The 19,054-nt window shown below is 42.9% G+C and overlaps 1 protein-coding gene across 17 annotated transcripts in view; it reads right to left on the reverse strand.

Moving 5' to 3' along the window:
* Nucleotides 1-19,054, reverse strand: part of TMEM94 (transmembrane protein 94) — a 100,524-nt gene that overhangs the window by 41,222 nt on the left and 40,248 nt on the right. For 11 of the 17 annotated variants that reach the window (XM_078386042.1, XM_078386041.1, XM_020805061.3 and 8 more), the window contains exons 2-9: nt 7,876-7,995; nt 7,063-7,190; nt 5,171-5,307; nt 4,434-4,636; nt 3,085-3,236; nt 2,111-2,213; nt 1,016-1,102; nt 480-596 (exon numbers count right to left, since the gene is read on the reverse strand). In XM_078386042.1, the coding sequence (XP_078242168.1) occupies nt 480-596; nt 1,016-1,102; nt 2,111-2,213; nt 3,085-3,236; nt 4,434-4,636; nt 5,171-5,307; nt 7,063-7,190; nt 7,876-7,989 (1,041 nt within the window). In that variant the 5' untranslated portion in view covers nt 7,990-7,995. The remainder of the gene's footprint in view (nt 1-479; nt 597-1,015; nt 1,103-2,110; nt 2,214-3,084; nt 3,237-4,433; nt 4,637-5,170; nt 5,308-7,062; nt 7,191-7,875; nt 7,996-19,054) is intronic. The other 6 variants (XM_078386043.1, XM_078386045.1, XM_078386044.1 and 3 more) reach the window with 2 other exon arrangements.

The raw sequence follows: 19,054 nt of genomic DNA on the forward strand, positions 1-19,054 counted from the left end.
CTGACTCGACCGTGTAGTGTTTTGTTTTGTTTCCCCCCCCCCTTTCTTTCTTTACTGCACTTTTATGCTGTTTTTTCTCCTGGCAACAAGTCTCATGGCGGCTCACAGATCATAAAAAAGAAACAGAAATTAAAACAAGATACAAGAAGCGTTAAAAAGTTATTATACATGGCAATATTAAAATCATCATATAAAAAGCAAATTCGAAAGTCTAAAAGCGTAAGAAAACATTTATAAGGATAAGATGGCAGGAAGCGTCGGGCAACTAGCTATGTTAAAATTACATAATAAATACTAATGTTTTTCAAGTGCCACTGAAAAGAGAGAGGAGACAGGGGGCCAGCCTCACAGGGAACAGCATTCCACAACCTGGGGGCAGCCACTAAGAAGGCCCTCTCTTAAGTCTCTGTCAGGTATCTTTTTCCTTCCCCTACTCTTTCCCTTCCCTTCCAGTACTACCCTTACCGCTGAATACCTACCAGGGAAGTGGGTGAGGTCTTGCTCATCTGGGCCAGGACTCTGGCTTCCCCAAAGGCAGTAGCAAGAATCCAGAGGACAGGAAACAGCAATGGGAGGATGGGTAGTACCCCATTAACCTGCAAAGGCATCATGATGCACTGTTTAGTATAACCATCAGTTGCAGAGGAAAGAGGTTGCACGACAGCCCCAAAGGGACAAGGATAGAAGACAATGGGGGCTGAAACTGATGGGCTGTTCGTAAGGGCCCTACTCAGCTTCCAAAAAGATCCCTGGACACCTATATATAGAAAACATAAATATAGAGGAAGAGGTAAGGTTAACGAAAGGAAGAGTTAACAGTGCATGTGAAAGGTGCCTTCCATCTCAATATATGTCTGCATGAAAAGTAATTTTTTCCTGAACATTAGCAAGGGGAACTGCAGGAAAGCTGCATGCATGAACACTCAATAGTGAATACTAGAAGAAGTATGCTGACTTATATGGTAAAAGACAACTAGTTATAGCTTGGACGAAGCAAGAACACTGTTTTCTTTACCTGCAGCTGGAAAAACATGTACTGCCAAGGGATTACTCCAGAAGCCATGAAGACAAAGCGCATCGCATTGGTGACCAGGAAACCAACCTGCATTGTTGAAGGAAAGACGCCAAATTAGAAAGCCACTGCTTCAGTCTCGGCTCTCAACCAGACAGGCACAGCTGTCTTCTATACATGCTACAGCTGAGTCATTCTGGGAGATAATGTTTAAAAAAAAAAAAAGGAACTTCCCTGACGTCCAATTCTCCCATCAAAGAACATAACTTCAGATTATGATTGCCTTAACACAATGAGAGCCTCCCTGGCCCAATCTAAGGTTTGGTGCAGCCTTTCCCAGGAGTGACAGAGTTCCATGTTATTGAAAACACAGTAGGTTAAAAATCTAAGACTTTCTCCTATACGGTGTTCAAATGTAGACAGAACAGCAGGGCTGCAATGTACTACTGGACCCAAATCAGGTCAGTTTTAATAGTTATTTACATGCAGCTGACAAAGTTTTTAGTGGATTATGAGCACAAATTAAAGGAATCCACCACCAACCAAAGTTCAGATAGCAGATTTTTCTTGCTGTCTGTGCAAGTAACTTGGTACTGGCTCAGGGAGCTAAATGAGCAGATAACAAGAAAAATCTGCTCTCTTATCTTCTGCTTGGTTCAAATGTAATTTCTTACATTTCCAGCTCCTGAAGGTACAGTAGAGGTTTAGAAATGAGTTAGCTCTGTGTAACAGTCATCTTTTTTTTTCTCATTCTACACCTGACTTTCTGCATTTTTCTTCTTCACTGATTTGATGCTTGTTGATCCTACAACTGGAATCACGTCATCTCAAGTCAAAGTCCTGAGCCTGGGGTGCATGCCTTGCCATTATCGACTAGTTGCAGCTGGTGTTCCCTCTCTATGGCCCTTGCTTTCTGCAGATAAAAATGTCCCCATCTTACACATGAAATACGCAGCACTGAAGACTTCCAAGGTTCTCTCCCAAGCTACCTTGTGATCCTACTGCATGTCAACATAGGAAGCTACATCAGCCATGATCGTCTCAGCCATCAGGAACCTCACTAGATCAAGAGAAGTCACGAGCAGCAGTAGGACCTACCAGCACAATAGGGACGGCAAACTTGAGCATCACTGACTGTACTGTGAACCTTTCATTATCCAGAGCGGTCACAGGGCGTGACAAGGCCATGTCCAAACAGGACCTGAAAGAAAAGAAGACACCTTGGAGATCTTATACAGGGTCCCTACTTCACAACCATTTTAAGATGATGCCCAGTTCTGTTCACAAAATGGACAGTTCCCAGTCAACCACTGTAACAGCACGTGATCAAACTGCTACCTTCCATCCCAACAACGGTTCAGTCAGATGACGGTATTTCCCTGCTACCAAGCAACATTTTGGCAGGCATTATTATGACTATAATATATTCTATGGTCAAATGAATTGGAAAATGGACCCCACGAGTGACTCTTCTGACAATCCTGCTGTACTCCTCCTTCTCCTCTCCTCTTGAAGAATACTGAATAGTCCTAAAAATTCTCAGAGTGGAAGACATGTCAGGCTGTACATAGGAATGTGTATATTGCAGCTCTCTGCTTTCGCAGAAAAAATTGGGAGGGGGAGGGTTGAATCCCTTTTTGCATTTGTAGTGAGGGTTTTTTTTTCCCCTGGGAATCTCATGGGACTTCTTGGGAACTTCATTTTGGAGTGTTAAACCAGAAGATCTCACCAGTAGTGGGGGGAGTTTCCGCATGACATTGCTCGGAAAATAACTGTGAATGAGAAATGCTGTGAGTACTCGTCACCTCCTCAAATTTCATCTGTTGCAGCCAGAAAAATAGTTTTGTGGCACCTTAAATACTAACACATTTTCTTTGCCACATGTTTTCATGGATGGCAGACCCCTCCTCCTAATGCCACTGTATCTTCAGATGCATTCTTCACAAGACGAAGGTAACAGGATATGCCAAATAAATTGTGTTCATCTCCAACGTATCAAAATATTGTGTTGTCCTTGTTGCAATACATAACAATGCAGTCTGTTCTAACTTTTTGCCTGGTATGGAACTTACCTGACGTTGTCAATTGCTGGTGTTTTGGTGACACGAAACAGTCGATATAGCTGGGGATTTTGAGGTCCCTTCTTCATCTCCCCACTGGGGGAGGGTGGAGGAGAAAAGGGGGGGAACAGATCTCCTGGCTCCAAGACAATATGCTCATCATCCTATTTATTAAAAAAAAAGGCAAGTTCCTTGAAAGCTGAAAAACAGATAAGCAGCTCAAGAAAAATTCTAGAAGCTCCTGCTTCTCAAAGCAACAGTACTGGGCAAAACTCATTTTGTTTACCAGCATTGTCATATTAACGTCAGCACATCAAATGCATCAGTTTTGGAAGAATGTGGTTGCACCAAAATAGTTTCCTAGCCCTACTGCATATGTTTTGCCCTCTTTAGGCTTCACAACTTGATAACAAACTCGTCTTCCGTTACTTGCTGTTCTCTAAACCAAGGATGGCAAATACTGTTGGGACTGCAATTCCCATCAACCCTAACCTCACAGCCAACAGGAGAAGGAATTCTGGAAGGTGCAGTCCAGCAACATCTGGCAAACCACCTTCACTCAACCCCATTCCAAAAGGACCCAAGACCTCTTAAATCACTACCTTCATTCTCATGTGCCCAAAAGTACCAATCTTCTCGGAATTGGATAAAGAAATTTGGAAGAAAGAGAAAGAACACTAAATGTGGTCAGAAGCCAAGTACTTTAATACCAGCTTGCTGGAAGGTTCTGAGCAGCCGTCCTCAACTAGGAGCCCTCCACATGTCTGTTTAGGGAGCACATACTTACTAGAGCTACAATTATAACATGTTCTTTGCATGATGCAAATATCCTAACTTGCTTTCAAAGCACAATTTCTTGGATGTACTGGCTGAAATGCTATTGCTTAGCATAATAAGCTGCAACTAGAGCAGGCCATTGAATCAGTGGAATTTACAGAGGAGCCCATTCAAAGGGCCAACTCTGGTTCTGACTTACTGTACTATTCTAAGCAACAGGATTTCAGTCTATCTGTGGTTTTGATATTAGGCATGCTGTGTTGTTGTTGTTGTTGTTTTTAACCGGTTTTTTTGTTTAAGTCCAACAAGGGCAGGGAATGGCCTGCTAATTTCCATCATGATACTTGGGAGTGTTTTACACTGTGGCTTTACAGATGCTACTTTTATGGGATGTTTCTAGAGTTGATGGCAGAATGTATCAATTATGCTTGTTAAATGCTTCCCAACATGATACGGGAAAACTGTATGAAATAATCAACACTTCAATGTTCTAGAGTGGACACAAATTCTTGTTACTAACATGCTAAACCATGGCACTCATATCCTAATTAGTGCAATACAAAAGGAACAGAAATATCAGTTACCTTAATCCCCCTGAGAGAAGTGAAAGACTCCTGCCCTGGCCGCAGAGCAACAACATCACCCTCGACCAACAAGCTGACTGGGAGATTGACAAGATGGCCATCCCTGTAGACCCAGTGGAGGGACCAAGATGGGGCAAAGGGCAGGTGAAGGTCTGGGTACATGGCATTTGCCCAGGTCTGCTCTTTGCCATCTTTCAAGACATCTGAAATGCAAAAGAACAGGGAAGGAATGATGACCCCAAGCCCAGAATACGAGAAGGTCTCTGAATGAGAAGCCACGGCTCCACCTTGGCAGTCATCCACCATGGACTCATCTCAGGACCTAACAAGGCATGCAGTAATTGCATGAAACGCAATTAGCATGGAGTTTATAATATCTACATGGTGAACAGCAACAAGATCACAGGGATGGAAAAGGAGAGGAGTTTATCACTTCTCCTTTTTTGCCATGATCTTAAAGAAAATCCACTGCGACAGAAATGGGAAAATGGAGAGTCAAGTAAGGGAGGACGATCAGAGCCAACAGGAGGTCTGATTTAACTCTGCGTTCAAAAGCATGAGCTGGAGGAAGAGACCATGGGGGCCATAAGACCGATGTGGAAAACATGCAGGTCTAGGAAATTCAGAGAAATGGCTATGGGCCATAATTCCAGAGCATCATCTGCTGCTAAAAATAAGGGGAAAGTAAGAGACATGCAGGAAAACAAAGAGGGCTGAGGAGGAAGAGAGGTCCTCACCGTTTATTCTGCTGATGATGTTCCGGAGCCTCCTCTCAACCTCACGGCGCTTCAACCTCTCTTGCCGGCCAATCACAAAGAGATCAAGGAGGACCAGAAGGAACAGCGCCAAGGCATTCACAATCTCAGAACCTTCACTGTTCAAAAGGGGGGGAGGGAGAACGGCAGTGACAGGCAGTGAAAGAAAAGAATTAAATGCTTTCTCTAACACGAGTGGCTTCAAGTTCTGACCCAAGGAGAGCAATTTCTGGTTTCAGCTCAAAAGCCAAGGCATTTTCAAATCTCTTTGGTCAGCCACCACAATCAAGTGAATTCAAACAATGTGTGTGTGCGCACACTGCAATAAAGGCAGGGATAGTACAACCGACAGGCTTGGCTTCGGATCTCTCAGGCCAGTGGACAATTAGGAGGCCTGGAAGGATGGCAAGGCCATGTCAGTCCCAATGATACTTCTCTAGGCTTGGGTACAAAGGGATCATGACCACAAGCAAGTCAAAGAAAAGAGTCCACGCACTGAATTGTTCCCAACTGCTTCATTGAAAAACCCTGCCTGACAAAACAAGTTGGGTTCATGAACATGGCTTTGTCATCCTCCACTTTTCCATGTTCTCACTCTCCTCCTCACTTATACTCTCCATTTCACCATAAACATGGAACCATGGTACTGGAAAAGGAAGGCATATCAGAGATTTAGTGGTATATCTTGTAGCATACAGAAAAGCAACATAAAAGCCACAGGATGACTTTCTTGCTGCTCTACAATGTCTTCCAATTCTTTGAAGAAGAAACACAGAAACACAAGCTAAGAGTTCAGGGCAAAAGAAATCATGTGAAAACTCATTAAATGCATTGCATTTCTTAAATTTCTGGACTGCAAAATCTTCTTAAGAGTTCTTTGGTGCCCTTGATGAACAAATGGCACATTTAAAATGAAAGGATCACAGACAAAGAGGATGTGCCAATTGTTCATGGCTGTGCTTCAACATGCAGTACAAAATACTCTTTTTACAGGCATCTCAATATGCAAATAGGTTCAACCATTTCACACATGACATAATTCATGCGAGCTGTAGCGCTTCCAATGCCTGACGTAGCTGCTATGCCCTTCATAGCTTTCAATCACAGCGTGAAATCTTGCAGGCAAAAACTCCATAAATTCTCTGTCATTTTGCTCTAGCACCCGGGGTAAAGGCATGCCTCCTGCTCGGCAGTTATCTGAACTCTGTGATGAACTAGATGTTCACCTCGACTTAAAATGCAGATGAGCAAATTTTCCACCGACAGCCCTTCCAAAAATACTTGGGAGATTTTCATAAACAAGGCATTGAGAAGGCGAGTGAAGAAGAATTAAATGCAGGGCCACAGGAGACTAGGTAGCTGTTCAGACACCCTGCCATTCTGCTGGTTTGAAATCAAGGGACTACCATGTTTCCTATAAATCCATCCATATTATTGGATCTTCAGAGGCGGCTTTATTCCATAGCCCATTATTGTAAAAGCACACAGCAAGGTCTCCCTGGTCACAGTGCAAACTATGTTGTGGAACTCTTTGCTCCAGAGTACGTGTGGCTCTCTAGTCAACCTGCACTCTAGATAGCCCACTGAGATAATACCATTTCAATGCACTTTTGACCTGGATAGAAGCTGCCCCCTGATTTTAATCTTACAGTGGCACTGCTTGGTTCTGTTGCTCCTCCAACTGAATTTGTGCTGCCTGTTGTTTCAGTTCAAATAACAATGATTCTGAACATTCTTTTTGTGTGTGTGTGTTTTTGATGGCTGACTATTGGCTACTTTTAGCAACCTGGACACATGAGAATGCAAAGAAGATAAACAATTTAATAATTAATTAATTAATGATCAAGAAAGAAAGTAACAAACAAATAGCAGACCTTCCTTGCGGCTGGCTCCCATAACAACACAGCAGGAGCACCACAGTCAACAACATCAAGGATGCCCCTGGCCAATGGAAACAGGAACAACGGTTGCCATGGTACAGGAAACTGCTCTTCCACACTTCCTTAAAAAAACGGAAAAGCCAAGGGAAAGACAACTTCAAGAAAATGGAACTGTGACTTGGCCCAAGCTGGCTACAAAGAGTGGGAGAGATAAGGACAGACGTCAATCTCCTTTGTGGAACAAACAGAACCCACACAAGATTATTATACTCTCCACCATTTATGTATAAGGCACATGGACTTCCTTCTCCCCCCCATGCATACGGTTTCAACCAAGGAGCAATGGACTCACAGTCCCAACTGCCAGTTCTACATGCTGGCCTCTCCACACTAAAAAAGTGTAGGAGCTGCCATAGTAAGTGCAATCTTCTCCACTTCTTGCACAACCAAGAGAGAGATGGGCTGACAACAAAGCCAGGTCACTGACAATCAAAAGCAGGATAGGATGGGCCTCTGGGCCCACCAGGGCACGCAGCAACCTGGAAGTGCTCGGCCTTCTTTTCCTCTCCTCATCAACTTCAGGAAGACAGGAGCTGCTCCTGACTCAACCCTGGCTTCATGTAGTGGAAGGGGACTGGCATCCAATCCCTTTGGCAATGAGAAATGTCTTGCTTTTTCTAGTGATCTTCCCTGGTTCAAAACACAGTTCTGCTCCTCTAATCAAATATGCAACACGTTCTCAAAAACAACTCAGAATCACGCAAAACGCATTAGCCTGGGCTCCTATAATTGCTATACAGTACTTACTTTCCATGAGATCACCTTCTTTCGTTCCTTCTGATGCCCCTCCAGCAGTGCTGACAGCTGGTCTCTCAGGATAGTGAGGGCCTTGGTTGTGGTCAAGCCCAAATTTGCAGTCATCTCATCCTGAACAACAACATACAGCAAATGCAGTATTTTTCCATGACCCTTTTTAGTGGTTTCTGTGCCTCCTTTCCTCCTCAGCCTCTCGGTATACTAAATACTGCTTTGGACAATGCAAAAGCCATCTTAGTCCAGTATCTAAGAGAACCTCAGCCACCTGGGTCAGGGTCTATTGCCAGAGGAGAAGGTTTGCCACAAGGTTCCACTTCAGGGAGGACTATGCCTCTCCCCCCACCCACCCCCAGTAGCTACACCAACCAAATTGGTTTAATTTGACCTTGTAAACCTAACATGACAATTATATATTATCTCCAATTTTGCTGACACAAAGAGTGCCATGTTGCTCCCTCTTTGTGTATCTTGTCTAAGACAATGGGCAGATCTAAGTCCCAGCTAGGCTTTGGTCTTTGGAAACCAACACCTTGACACTTCTGTTCTCTGAAACTGAAATCTCCTCCTGGATCTCTATCTCCATCTGGCTAGGATTTTTTTTAAAACACTCTTACCCAAATGTTATTCTACCAAAGCCTAAAAGATGAGCTCTATAAACTAAAAAAGCTTACCTGGTTTGTAAGTTTTTTGGTTACCCAAGAAATGTTTCTCAACCCATTTCTTTATTTTGACACAAAAATAGCAAGGGGCTTGTGGGCTGAATTCTGATCTATAGTTCTTCTTTTAAGATTTTTTTTAAATGTTGTGTTTATTTAAATCATATAATCACAGAATAGTGAAGGTGGAAGGGGCTTATAAGGTCATCATGTCCAACCCCCTGCTCAATGCAGGAATACAAATCAAAGGATATCTGCCAGGTGGTTGTCTAAGTTTCTCTTGAATGTCTCCAGTGCTGGGGCACTCACCACCTCCAGAGGTAATTGGTTCCCCTGTCATATTGATTTTAACAATTAAGAAGTTTTTCCTGATATTTAGCCTAAATCTGGCTTCCTGTACCCCATACAGTCAACATGACACAGACTTACATTAATAAGCATTTAACACTGATTAACCAAAGATGTGTTTATTTGTTAAATTTTTATAGCACCCATCTAGTGGCAAGCCACGACTCTAAGTGGTTTTCAACAAAAAAGAGACCTTTTTTTTTAAAGATACAAATTCAAAGCAGCTAGAGCAGATGAAATCCCCATGGTTTGAGAGAGAATGTAGAATATTGAGACAGATATGAAGAGTACATATGCTGTGCCAGATTAGGATGCACAGAATACTACATTAACATCCAGACGTTACTACAGACAATTGATGACAGCAACGAAAGCATAGTTCAAGAAATTTATTTAAGCAGAGGTTGAATTAGCCACAGCATGGTCAAACGCAACATATATCTGGCACATCCAGTCAAAGTGGTCTGGTTGACACTCAAAAGGCTCTCATGTCTAGCACAATCTATTTCATCTCTCACAAAAGAGCTAAATAAGAAAATTGTGGTATTGATTCTAAAGGGTTTCTAATGTCTTAAAAATTCACAAAGCTAGAAGTAATATACCAATTTCTCCCATGTACTTTCTTTTTTCTAAAGGTCCAACAAATGACCAGCAATGTTTTTTTTCCACACATCACCAATGGGAAGCTGGTGCCTGTTCGCAAGAGACACTTTGATCACAAGGTATAATAAAGTGATACCAGTTTACCATAAGAATGTCATTCATTCATTCATTCATTCATTCATTCATTCATTCATTCATTCATTCATTCCAATGCTAAAAAAGAATTAAACATATGCAGTGGTGCCTCGCTTAATGATTTTAATTGGTTCCAAAAAAAACATCGCTATGTGAAAACATTGTTAAGCGAAACACCATTTCCCATAGAGATGCATTGAAAACCGGATAATCCGTTCCAATTGGAACGGATTACCATCCTTAAGCGAAAATCCCCATAGGAAAAAACGTTAAGCGAAACCCATTGAAATGCATTGAAGCCTATTTCAATGGGGGGAATAAATTCACAAAAAATTCAAAAATACTCAGAACAAAGCCAAATTAAGTTAACGAAGGTTTTATTAGGTGCACTAATGATTCCAAGCATTTTAAACATTTTTTAAACATTTTAGAATATTTTAAAAATAGCAAAAACGGGGCTGTAAAAAAAAACGTTAAGCGAAACAAGGGGACCTAAAACTGTCATCATTAAGTGAAGCATGGTCCCAAAATCGTTAAGCAAAATCGCCCATAGGGAAAATCGTTAAGTGAAGCACAAGATCACTCCGAAAAAGCCATCGTTAAGTGAATTTTTCGTTATACGAAGCAATCGTTAAGCGAGGCACCACTGTATATTAAAACATTATAAATAAAAGCAGTATTAAAAGTAAAACAACAGAGTACAATAATTCCTTTAAAAATCCCCTTGATCAACCAATCATTTAAAGGAACATGTTTGCCCTTTGGCTTGCTGTAGCTGTCAGGTCAGCTTTGCTAAAGACCTAGCTAAGTCCCAACTCTCCAAGCAAATGTTAGATCCCTCCTTCAATTGCTTCACCATTTCGTACCTTGCAGCTAATATTAAAAAAATGATAAACTCTTGATGCATAATCTTTGAGTTACTTCTCATCAATATACAGTATTTAATAATGGAAAGCTTCCTTTCCCTTTGGAGATTTTGTTATTCACTATTCAAGGGGGGGGAGCTCATGGTGCCCTTCTCATCTCTCCTTTTTGTCTCATATCATCTAACATTTCCAAGTTTTCTGTTCTGACTGGGGACGGTTCCATACGCAGAAGACGATGACTGATATACAATCTCATCTCAGTGGCAATGCCAAACAGATTTTCTCCCCAGTTGCCCCCTGCATATGGGATCTCATCTCTGGGGGAGTTGCAGTGCTGTGAACGGTTTCATGCTGACCTAAGTGCTTTGTATAAATCAAATGTCATGCCAATTTTGGAAGCAGCTCAACATAGCCAGTCACAGACGGCTGAAGACTTCAATAAGATACAGTATTTGAGAACAGCAGAACAACGGTAGGCCCTTGTTCAGCAAATGTAACCTCTAACAAACCCAATCTACTCTTTCCAACAAGCTTCCACTTTTCAGCCATTACTGAGGGAAGGAGACTTTGCACAGCCAAAAGTTCTTTACACTTTGGATCATGAAAACCCCTGTGTCTTAACTGATACTACCTGAAGAATAGTCGCACGAACAGCAACAGCACACAAAATGTAAACAGTTCCCACGCAGTCCCTCCTAGATCAAGTATGGGCATCACACAGAGGGGTTTCCAGGTACAGTGGGGCCCCGCTAGAAGATTACCCCTGGGAAATCTGCAGGACAATGACTTTTTGCGATCGCTATAGCGATTCGCAAAACGGTTTTTCCTATGGGGGATTTCGCTGGATGATGATTTGGTCCGTGTTTCGCAGACCATTTTTTGGAAGACGATAATTTTTACAGCTCATCGGCACTTCCGTTTTTCACAAGACAGTGATTTTACAGCTGATCAGAGCTTCGCAAAATGGCTTCCCTATGGGCGATTTTCACTGGACGACGACTATTTTTTCCGATTGGAACACATTAAATGGATTTCAATGCATTCCAATGGGGAAACGCTTTTCGCAAAACGATGTTTTCGCAAAACAGCAATTTCAATGGAACAAATTAACATTGTCTTGTGGGGCACCACTGTATCTGCTTCTTGACCCTGGAATGTCCTCCAACAGCAGCTAAGCTTCCCTGTTGTCCTTTCGCTGGCAGACAGACCATTTATCATTCTGAATGGCTTTTGGCAACCAAGGAACGATTACCGTAACCTGCCTTGAGTCCCATTTTGGGGAGATAGGCTAGACATGTGGGCATGCCATTCTGGAGCAATACATCCTACAGCCATCTCGTTTGCTATAAGGACGTTTACATATTGTTGCACCCAGCAGGAAAAGCACAGTCCCAACCCAGTAAGCCTGTATGCCACACTACCCCATTTCCCTTGATGCCTCTCATACTACTCATTCTCTACTGCCACACTGTGCAAACAAAGGGTCCCCCCCATATGACAGGAAGAGAAAGATTTGTTACATGTTCCCTCATCCTGTTTGAGCAACACAGCAAGGCGGGTTTTGTCTTTAAGGCTACTGGTACGAGTACTCACCAGGAACCCTTTTGGTGACACAACCCACTAGAAAGTTTTCAGTTTTAACAGGAACTACGCGTAAGCAACCTTAGGCAGCTTCCATGTATTTTCAGACTGGCTGTACAGAATTTCCCAAGCAATCCCATTCTCAGTGGCGAGAATGTGAGCAGGGGAATTATGTGCATGTTCTCACGCAAGAACAAAACCATCTTGGCCATGGATCACCAGCAGTTATGGATTAAGTCATATCCTTAGAAGTAAGAATACATTAAACGGTGAAAGACCATGCTAGCACAGGGGCAATCGCTGGGCTGTTAGTAGCTGCAGTTACTTACGACTAAGAAGGTTTCAGTGGTGCCCCTGGGAACAGAGCTCTCCAGGCTATTTAAAGGATTAAAGCATCCCCATTATGGGTCAAGCACAACTGGAAAGGAGGATTCCCCCACTGCTGAAAACTAATTTTAATCAGCAAGTTGATCTGAGGCTGCCACGATATTATAAAGATGCAAATCTCTCTGCAGCAAAACAAATAGCTAAAATATGCACATTCTCACAAAGCAAAGGCAAATCTGCAGCCCTTGCAGAACTAAGAATAAACCCTGATGTAATTCTCCTTCTGCTTGGCTGGTTTTAAGGATTAGGAGAACAGGGCTCCCTTGCTTCTATTGGAAATGGATCAGATGACCTCAACTCATGGCAAAACGTACATTTCTCCCCACCCTCATACACAGCATTGCTGGCAACACATCTAATACCAAGGTTTCCAAGCTCTGTTAGAGCAGGCTTCTTTGCTGTTAACAGAATAGGGGTGTATAATAGGGAGAGTAGTAGAGAGAATGAGCCCGTAAGAGTGAATGCCTTTCCTTCAGATGTTTTAAAAATGGTTAAACTGCTATCTGTCACCAGCATGATAGGTACGAGATTTCTGGATTCATGACAGAAATTACATTATCTATGGGTCGCATCCAAGTTTTTGATTCTAAATCTGGCAAAGAATATACTGCAAAAGGATTCACTGGTGGCTCCTAAGAAATTCCATCACACACCAGAATGTTTAACTTGTCACATCTCCAGATATTAAGAGAGTTAACAGTGGCAGTGGGATGGCATGCCGTGCACATTTTCTCTTAATTTTCTAGAACTCAAGTCTGCCATCAAATTGCCTCACTTCACCAAAGTCTTCCACTCTCACGCCTTGTAACATCTGACACACAGTTTCCAAAAACCAAAGAAGCCTGTGGCCCTTTTGAGCTTTGAAGGCCAGGATCCAATATGGGCATGAACCTCAGGCAAAGAAGCATCTGATACCTCTTTAGATTCCCGTTCGGAGGCTGCCGCTCTATTCTCTTGTCCACCCCTGCTGTGATGGCCACTGACTGGGCTGGAGGTGGGGGTGCCAGAGGTTCTCAGGTGGCTTTACAGATGCCGGAAAGACCCAGGGCTGCTCCCACTGCCACTGGAGCTTCAAAGAGCCTCCATCCTTTTAAAGGAAATACTATGGGCTCGGGGAGTCTTGCAATTGTTTTCCCGCACCAATCACACATTGCAAAGGGAAATGTGAATCGGACCACCCCAAGGAAATCCTGTTTCCTAGCCTAGTAATTTGCACTAGGTAGGCTCAGGGGGGAGAGTTCTACAATTCTATGATTCAACTCCTCCATGAGTTCCACTGGTTCAAATGGGTTTACTCTAGTTGTTGAGTTACAATCCTAAAGCAAGCCATCAACTAGAGTAAGCCCATTTGAATTGACTAACAAAGTTGACTCACCAAACCCCCATTGATTCAATGGTCCTACTCTAGTGCAATATACTGCACTATGCAGCAGGATTTCAGGCACCGATCAGTGAAGCAGGATAGGGAGTAAACTCAAAAGTGAAAACCCAGACACCATCTGAGCAATGAACTTGAGTCCTGTTTCAGTGTCACCACTATTCCGTGATATCCTTGCATCACTGCTACTTTCTGACCCTTTGGCTACTGCAGATGTATGTGCATTCCACATATGGTGGGAGGGGGGCGTTCCCCCTTCCTTTTTCTCCATGCAGAAATTCGGCTGGCACCCTCACTGGGTGTTTTTAAAAGCCAGTTAAAAACTTGGTTATTCAAGAAGGCCTTCCCTCCAGTCAATTAAGTCTTTCTCTTTTTTTTTTCTTTGCTATTCCATCTTGGTAATCCTCTCTTTAAATTAATTGTTTTAAATTGAAATTGTAGTTGTAATTTTATGATTTTATATATTTTTATACTGTTTTGTTTTATTTTGTAAGCCGCCCCGAGTAGACATGGTCTAGAGGGGCGGAGTAAAAATCAAATAAATAAATAAAATAAAATAAAATAAAATAAATAAATGCTCTTTGATAAGAGGCAAGCAGAAAAAAATAACAACAGTAAGCAGCACCAGTACTTGCAGGCCATTTGGCATTTTTCTACACACAAAGTACATGCTGTAATAAACCAGTCAGACCCTAAGATGCCACTGCACGGTTTATTTTTTTGCAGACATAGTTTATTACACCACTTGGCTTGGTAGCTAATTCCGCGGAGTCTTGATATAACAGCAACCCTTCTGCCACACAAAACTGCAAGGCAGCAGGGATTATAATGGAAAAGCAAAGTGTCGAGACAGCTCAGGATTGGTTCCAACATGAATTCAATAAGTTAGCAAGGAGAATGCTGAGTAGGACAAAGCTATTGTGTTCTCACCACTGGTGCCTGCTGTGTTGTCTGTGTTTATTTTCCAGCATGATAAGCAATTGCTCAGCCCACAGCACTAACATCTTGCCTCTTGCACTCAACAGATAATCTCACTATTACATTAACCCGATTTCTAGGAATGCAATAGTAGAAAAAGGCATGGCTACAACGGAGCACCAAGCAGTTTGAATGAACTATCCTGCAAAATAATAAAATCCAGCCTGCATTCCTTGAGCCAACAGCCATCCCATTGCAACACATTATAAGATGCCCTTTTTATATATTTGCACAAACACAGAAACTTCACCATAGACAAAGTGTTTGGATGGTGGCACATGAACCCATTAGCTTCCCCTTATCTCCAAGGGTTGCTGTAGCACATCATCATTTTGCAACCACACAAAGCAAGCAAAAGTGAGTTGTTGTGAGGACAGAACGTGGACAAATTACTATTTTGGATGGCAATTCCCACAATCCCAGTAGCCAAACTGGCTAGGAGATTCTGGGATTTGTAGACTAAAAACATAACTCTTCCAAACTCTGTGGCATGGCAATCACCTCTGAGGGCAGCTTACAGCTTCAGAGCACTCTCATAGGTTGCCAGATTTTGTTATGTGGCACCACTAAGGAGAAAGGAATGGCCAAATGACTGACAGACAAGGGAAGGTTATGGAGAAAAATGTGGCTCAATTCCTCTTACCTGTACATCTATACTACAAAGTTCAGCAACTGAAAGAGTCTTGCAAGCAAAGGGGGGGTCTAATGCTTATCTTTCTCCTGTTCTCCTCTTGCCCACAATGAATCTGAGAGAAATGGTCTTCTTTGAAAATTTAGATTAGGCATCCTTCAGTCTTGAAAGACTATGGTAACGTGCTCTCGAGTAGAGGTCTTGGAAAAGCATGTAGTGTGGCTGAGAAGGCCAATTTGAGAGTGGCAATCCCCTTCACACTGAAGACAAATGCAATTTGTCCCCTGTCCAGTTCCCTGGTTTTGCTGGTTTCGGGACTGCCTCTTTGCCTCGGCCTGCTGGACAAGGGTCTCTTCAAATTGGGAGAGGCCATGATGTACCACCTGCCTCCAGGCTGAATGCACAGATGTCAAGGTTTCCCATCTGTTGAGGTCCATTCCTAAGGCCTTCAGATCCCGCTTGCCGATGTCCTTGTATCACAGCTGTGGTCTCCCTCTGGGGCGATTTCCCTGTACTAACTCTCCATAAAGGAGATCTTTTGGAATCCGACCATCAGCCATTCTTACGACATCCCCAAGCCAACGTAGACATCGCTGTTTCAGTAGTGTATACATGCTAAAAATTGCAGCTCATTCTAGGACTACTGTATTTGGAACTTTGTCCTACCAGGTGATGCCAAAAATGTGTCAGCTTCCTCTCCTGCCGTGCATGTTCAGCTTCCTCTCCTGCTGTGCATGAAGGGTCCAGGACTCACTGTAATACAGGAGTGTGCACTCCTGTACTGCAGAAAATGAAGCACTATTTATTACGTTCATTCTACTGCATTAAATGGGGCCTGTTCTCTAACAAGCTAGCTCGATAGCTCAATGAGTTAGGTAGCTCACTGCAGAGCCAGAGACTGGGAGATCAATTCCCCCACTGTGCCTCCTGCAAGTACAGCCAAGCCCGTGTGGCCTTGGGGGCAAGCTACACAGTCCCAGGTATGTATATCCAGAAGAAGGGAATGAGAAATCAGTTCTGAGCACTTCACAACTAGAAAATCTTGGGAAGGGTTGCTGTAAGTTGGAAACAACTTCATGGTTTCAATAGTAAGTTTGGGGGAAATTATATGGCAGGAAAAACTGCATACGGAATTCCACTGGGAACTATAGAACATGTAAAATGCAGGAGGGTAGCATTCAAAATCTATTGTACTGCCCAAATATGGTATTAAGGAAGTCACACCAAGGGGCGCATTTACTGCCCAAATATGGTATTAAGGAAGTTACACCGAGGGGCACATTTTCCTGGCTAGGAGCTATCTCGGAAGGTAGGTGACTCGACCCACAGCTGTCTGGACAAGCCAGCAACGTTTACCTGCAGAAAAGCCAAAGTTCAGCATTTTGTCCAATTTAAGAAACACAGAGTATATAAAAATAGAGATTCCCATCGTGTTTAGGAGCACATCTCCCAAACACACAGTCAGATGGTTTTTATACACAGGGGAGACATCTCTGCTGGGAAAATACTGGGTGAGAAATATCTAATGCAATGTGACTCATTTGCTAATGTTCTTGCTTATGCTTTGATAGAATTATTTTAATAAGAATTTGTATTGTAACAGGATTTGTTTTTAAGTGACTGAATTGAAGTTATCTAAGAAAATAGCCTTTATACTATAGAGCAGGGGTCCCCAACCCCGGGTCCACGGCCCAGTACCAGGCCGTAGCCAGACCAGGCTGCAGAGACAGCTCTCCCACCCACCCCCACGCATGCACGCCCACATGCACGGCCTGCCTACCCGCACGCATGGGTTTGGAACGGCAGCCAAAATTAACATATGATTAGACACATAGGTGCAATGGAACATGTCCAGCAATGAAAGCGGATGGTGTTGGACCAATTTAGAAAGAAATATCCACAGACATGTATTCTGCCTGGGGGGCAGCCATTCAAAAGTTCATATCAGTTAAAAGAGAAACTCCTTCTGTCTGCATCAAATTAAGTACAGTAGTTATCAACAGTAGCACAGAGAAAAAAACACCTCTCTCTAACAGAACATAGTAAACATTATCTGCGGTGCAAAGGTATCTGGGCTGGAGCCAAGATCAGCCAACAACTTTGTGGTCTATTCCAATTTCTAGGATCGCCATATGGCAGAAATCAAAAGCATGGGAAACCACGAGAAAGAAGAAAACTGAAAGACTAAGAATTTGCACACTTGTGGGATGCATACACGCCATTCTGCTAAGAATACTTTCTACACAGAAAAAGAAGTCTGCAGTACAGACTATTAGGCTCCATGTATTTCAGAGATGGGATGGGTCCTGGATATGGGCACACATCTCAAATCTTACGATCTGTAATCTAACAGATCGTAAGCACTAGAGTGGCAATGTCACAAACATTTGGATTTGATTGATAGTATGTTTGTTCAAAAGAGTCGGGTACCACTGAGACAGGGAAACCCACATCCGCCTATGCATGAGCTTTATCCCTCAGTAGCTGAGTAGACCACATCGACAACACCGCTCTGGTTAACAGGATCAACTGTTGTCCTCTTACAGGAGCAAGCTGCAGAGGGAAGCTGTGCTGCCCTGTATTAGTTTGGCGAGGAACCTCTCTTGGCTCAGAACCTAGGTAACTGCAGAAGTCGCCCTTTCTGTGGCAACCAAACCTTCCCTGCCTCTTGAAATTACAGAACCTTCATGCAAGGCACTTCTAAATGAAAAATACAGATTCTGAAATAATTTTAATTGTTGGATTGGAACCTGGATGTTCGATCCTTTAGTGCCGTAATAAAACCTGCTGGGTGATCCTGGGCCACTCATACCACCCAACCGGCCTCACAGGGTTGTCGGGAAGATAAGAAGAGGGGAAGCAGGAACGCCAGGTATGCTGCATGAAGAACGATGGGATATAAACAAAAAATAATAACATATCTACAACTCTTGGCCAGATGACCATCACTGGTCCTGAGTCTCGGCATGGGTCAATCTGCTTTCTTCTGGATCACAATTATTTGGGGGGGGGGCTGTAGAAAGGAAAAAATCTAGACCCCAACCATCCAGATAAACCCCTTCGGGACTTATAATGTAAACTACAGTCTCTGCCTGCTTGCTGACATCTTCTTCATTTCAGAGTACTGAGGAAAGAGAAGCTCTTACAGGCTATTCTGTAGTCCCTGTGGTCCTGCCTGCACTTGCAGATCACCCTGGGGCAGGATCTCTAGGTGATCAGCATCTGTGCCACAGGGAATTACTGTGTGTTGTTTTTAAGATACATTACATAATGTGGTATCAAAACATATATTACACTGTTTCCCTAACTCCAGAGAATAACATAGATTCACCTGGGAATTACACACGCAACCATGTGCACACATTCTCACAAGCACACATGCACGTACACATGCATATAAAATTCCACCCACAGCCAAACATAATCCTAGATTTATTAAATCTGCAAAGAGGGCACATTGCCACATTTGCTGCTCTTGAACATCTGGCAATCCTCCAGGATCTTGAAAATTTGGCACACACAATTCTTGCTCATTTATTCCTTAAGCCTCATCCTGCAACCTATCAATAGACAGGTATATTTCCTGGTGCAATGCTCTGGCATGCGG

Source organism: Pogona vitticeps, chromosome 2 (assembly GCF_051106095.1).
Source record: "Pogona vitticeps strain Pit_001003342236 chromosome 2, PviZW2.1, whole genome shotgun sequence".
In the NCBI taxonomy this organism is placed as follows: domain Eukaryota; kingdom Metazoa; phylum Chordata; class Lepidosauria; order Squamata; family Agamidae; genus Pogona; species Pogona vitticeps.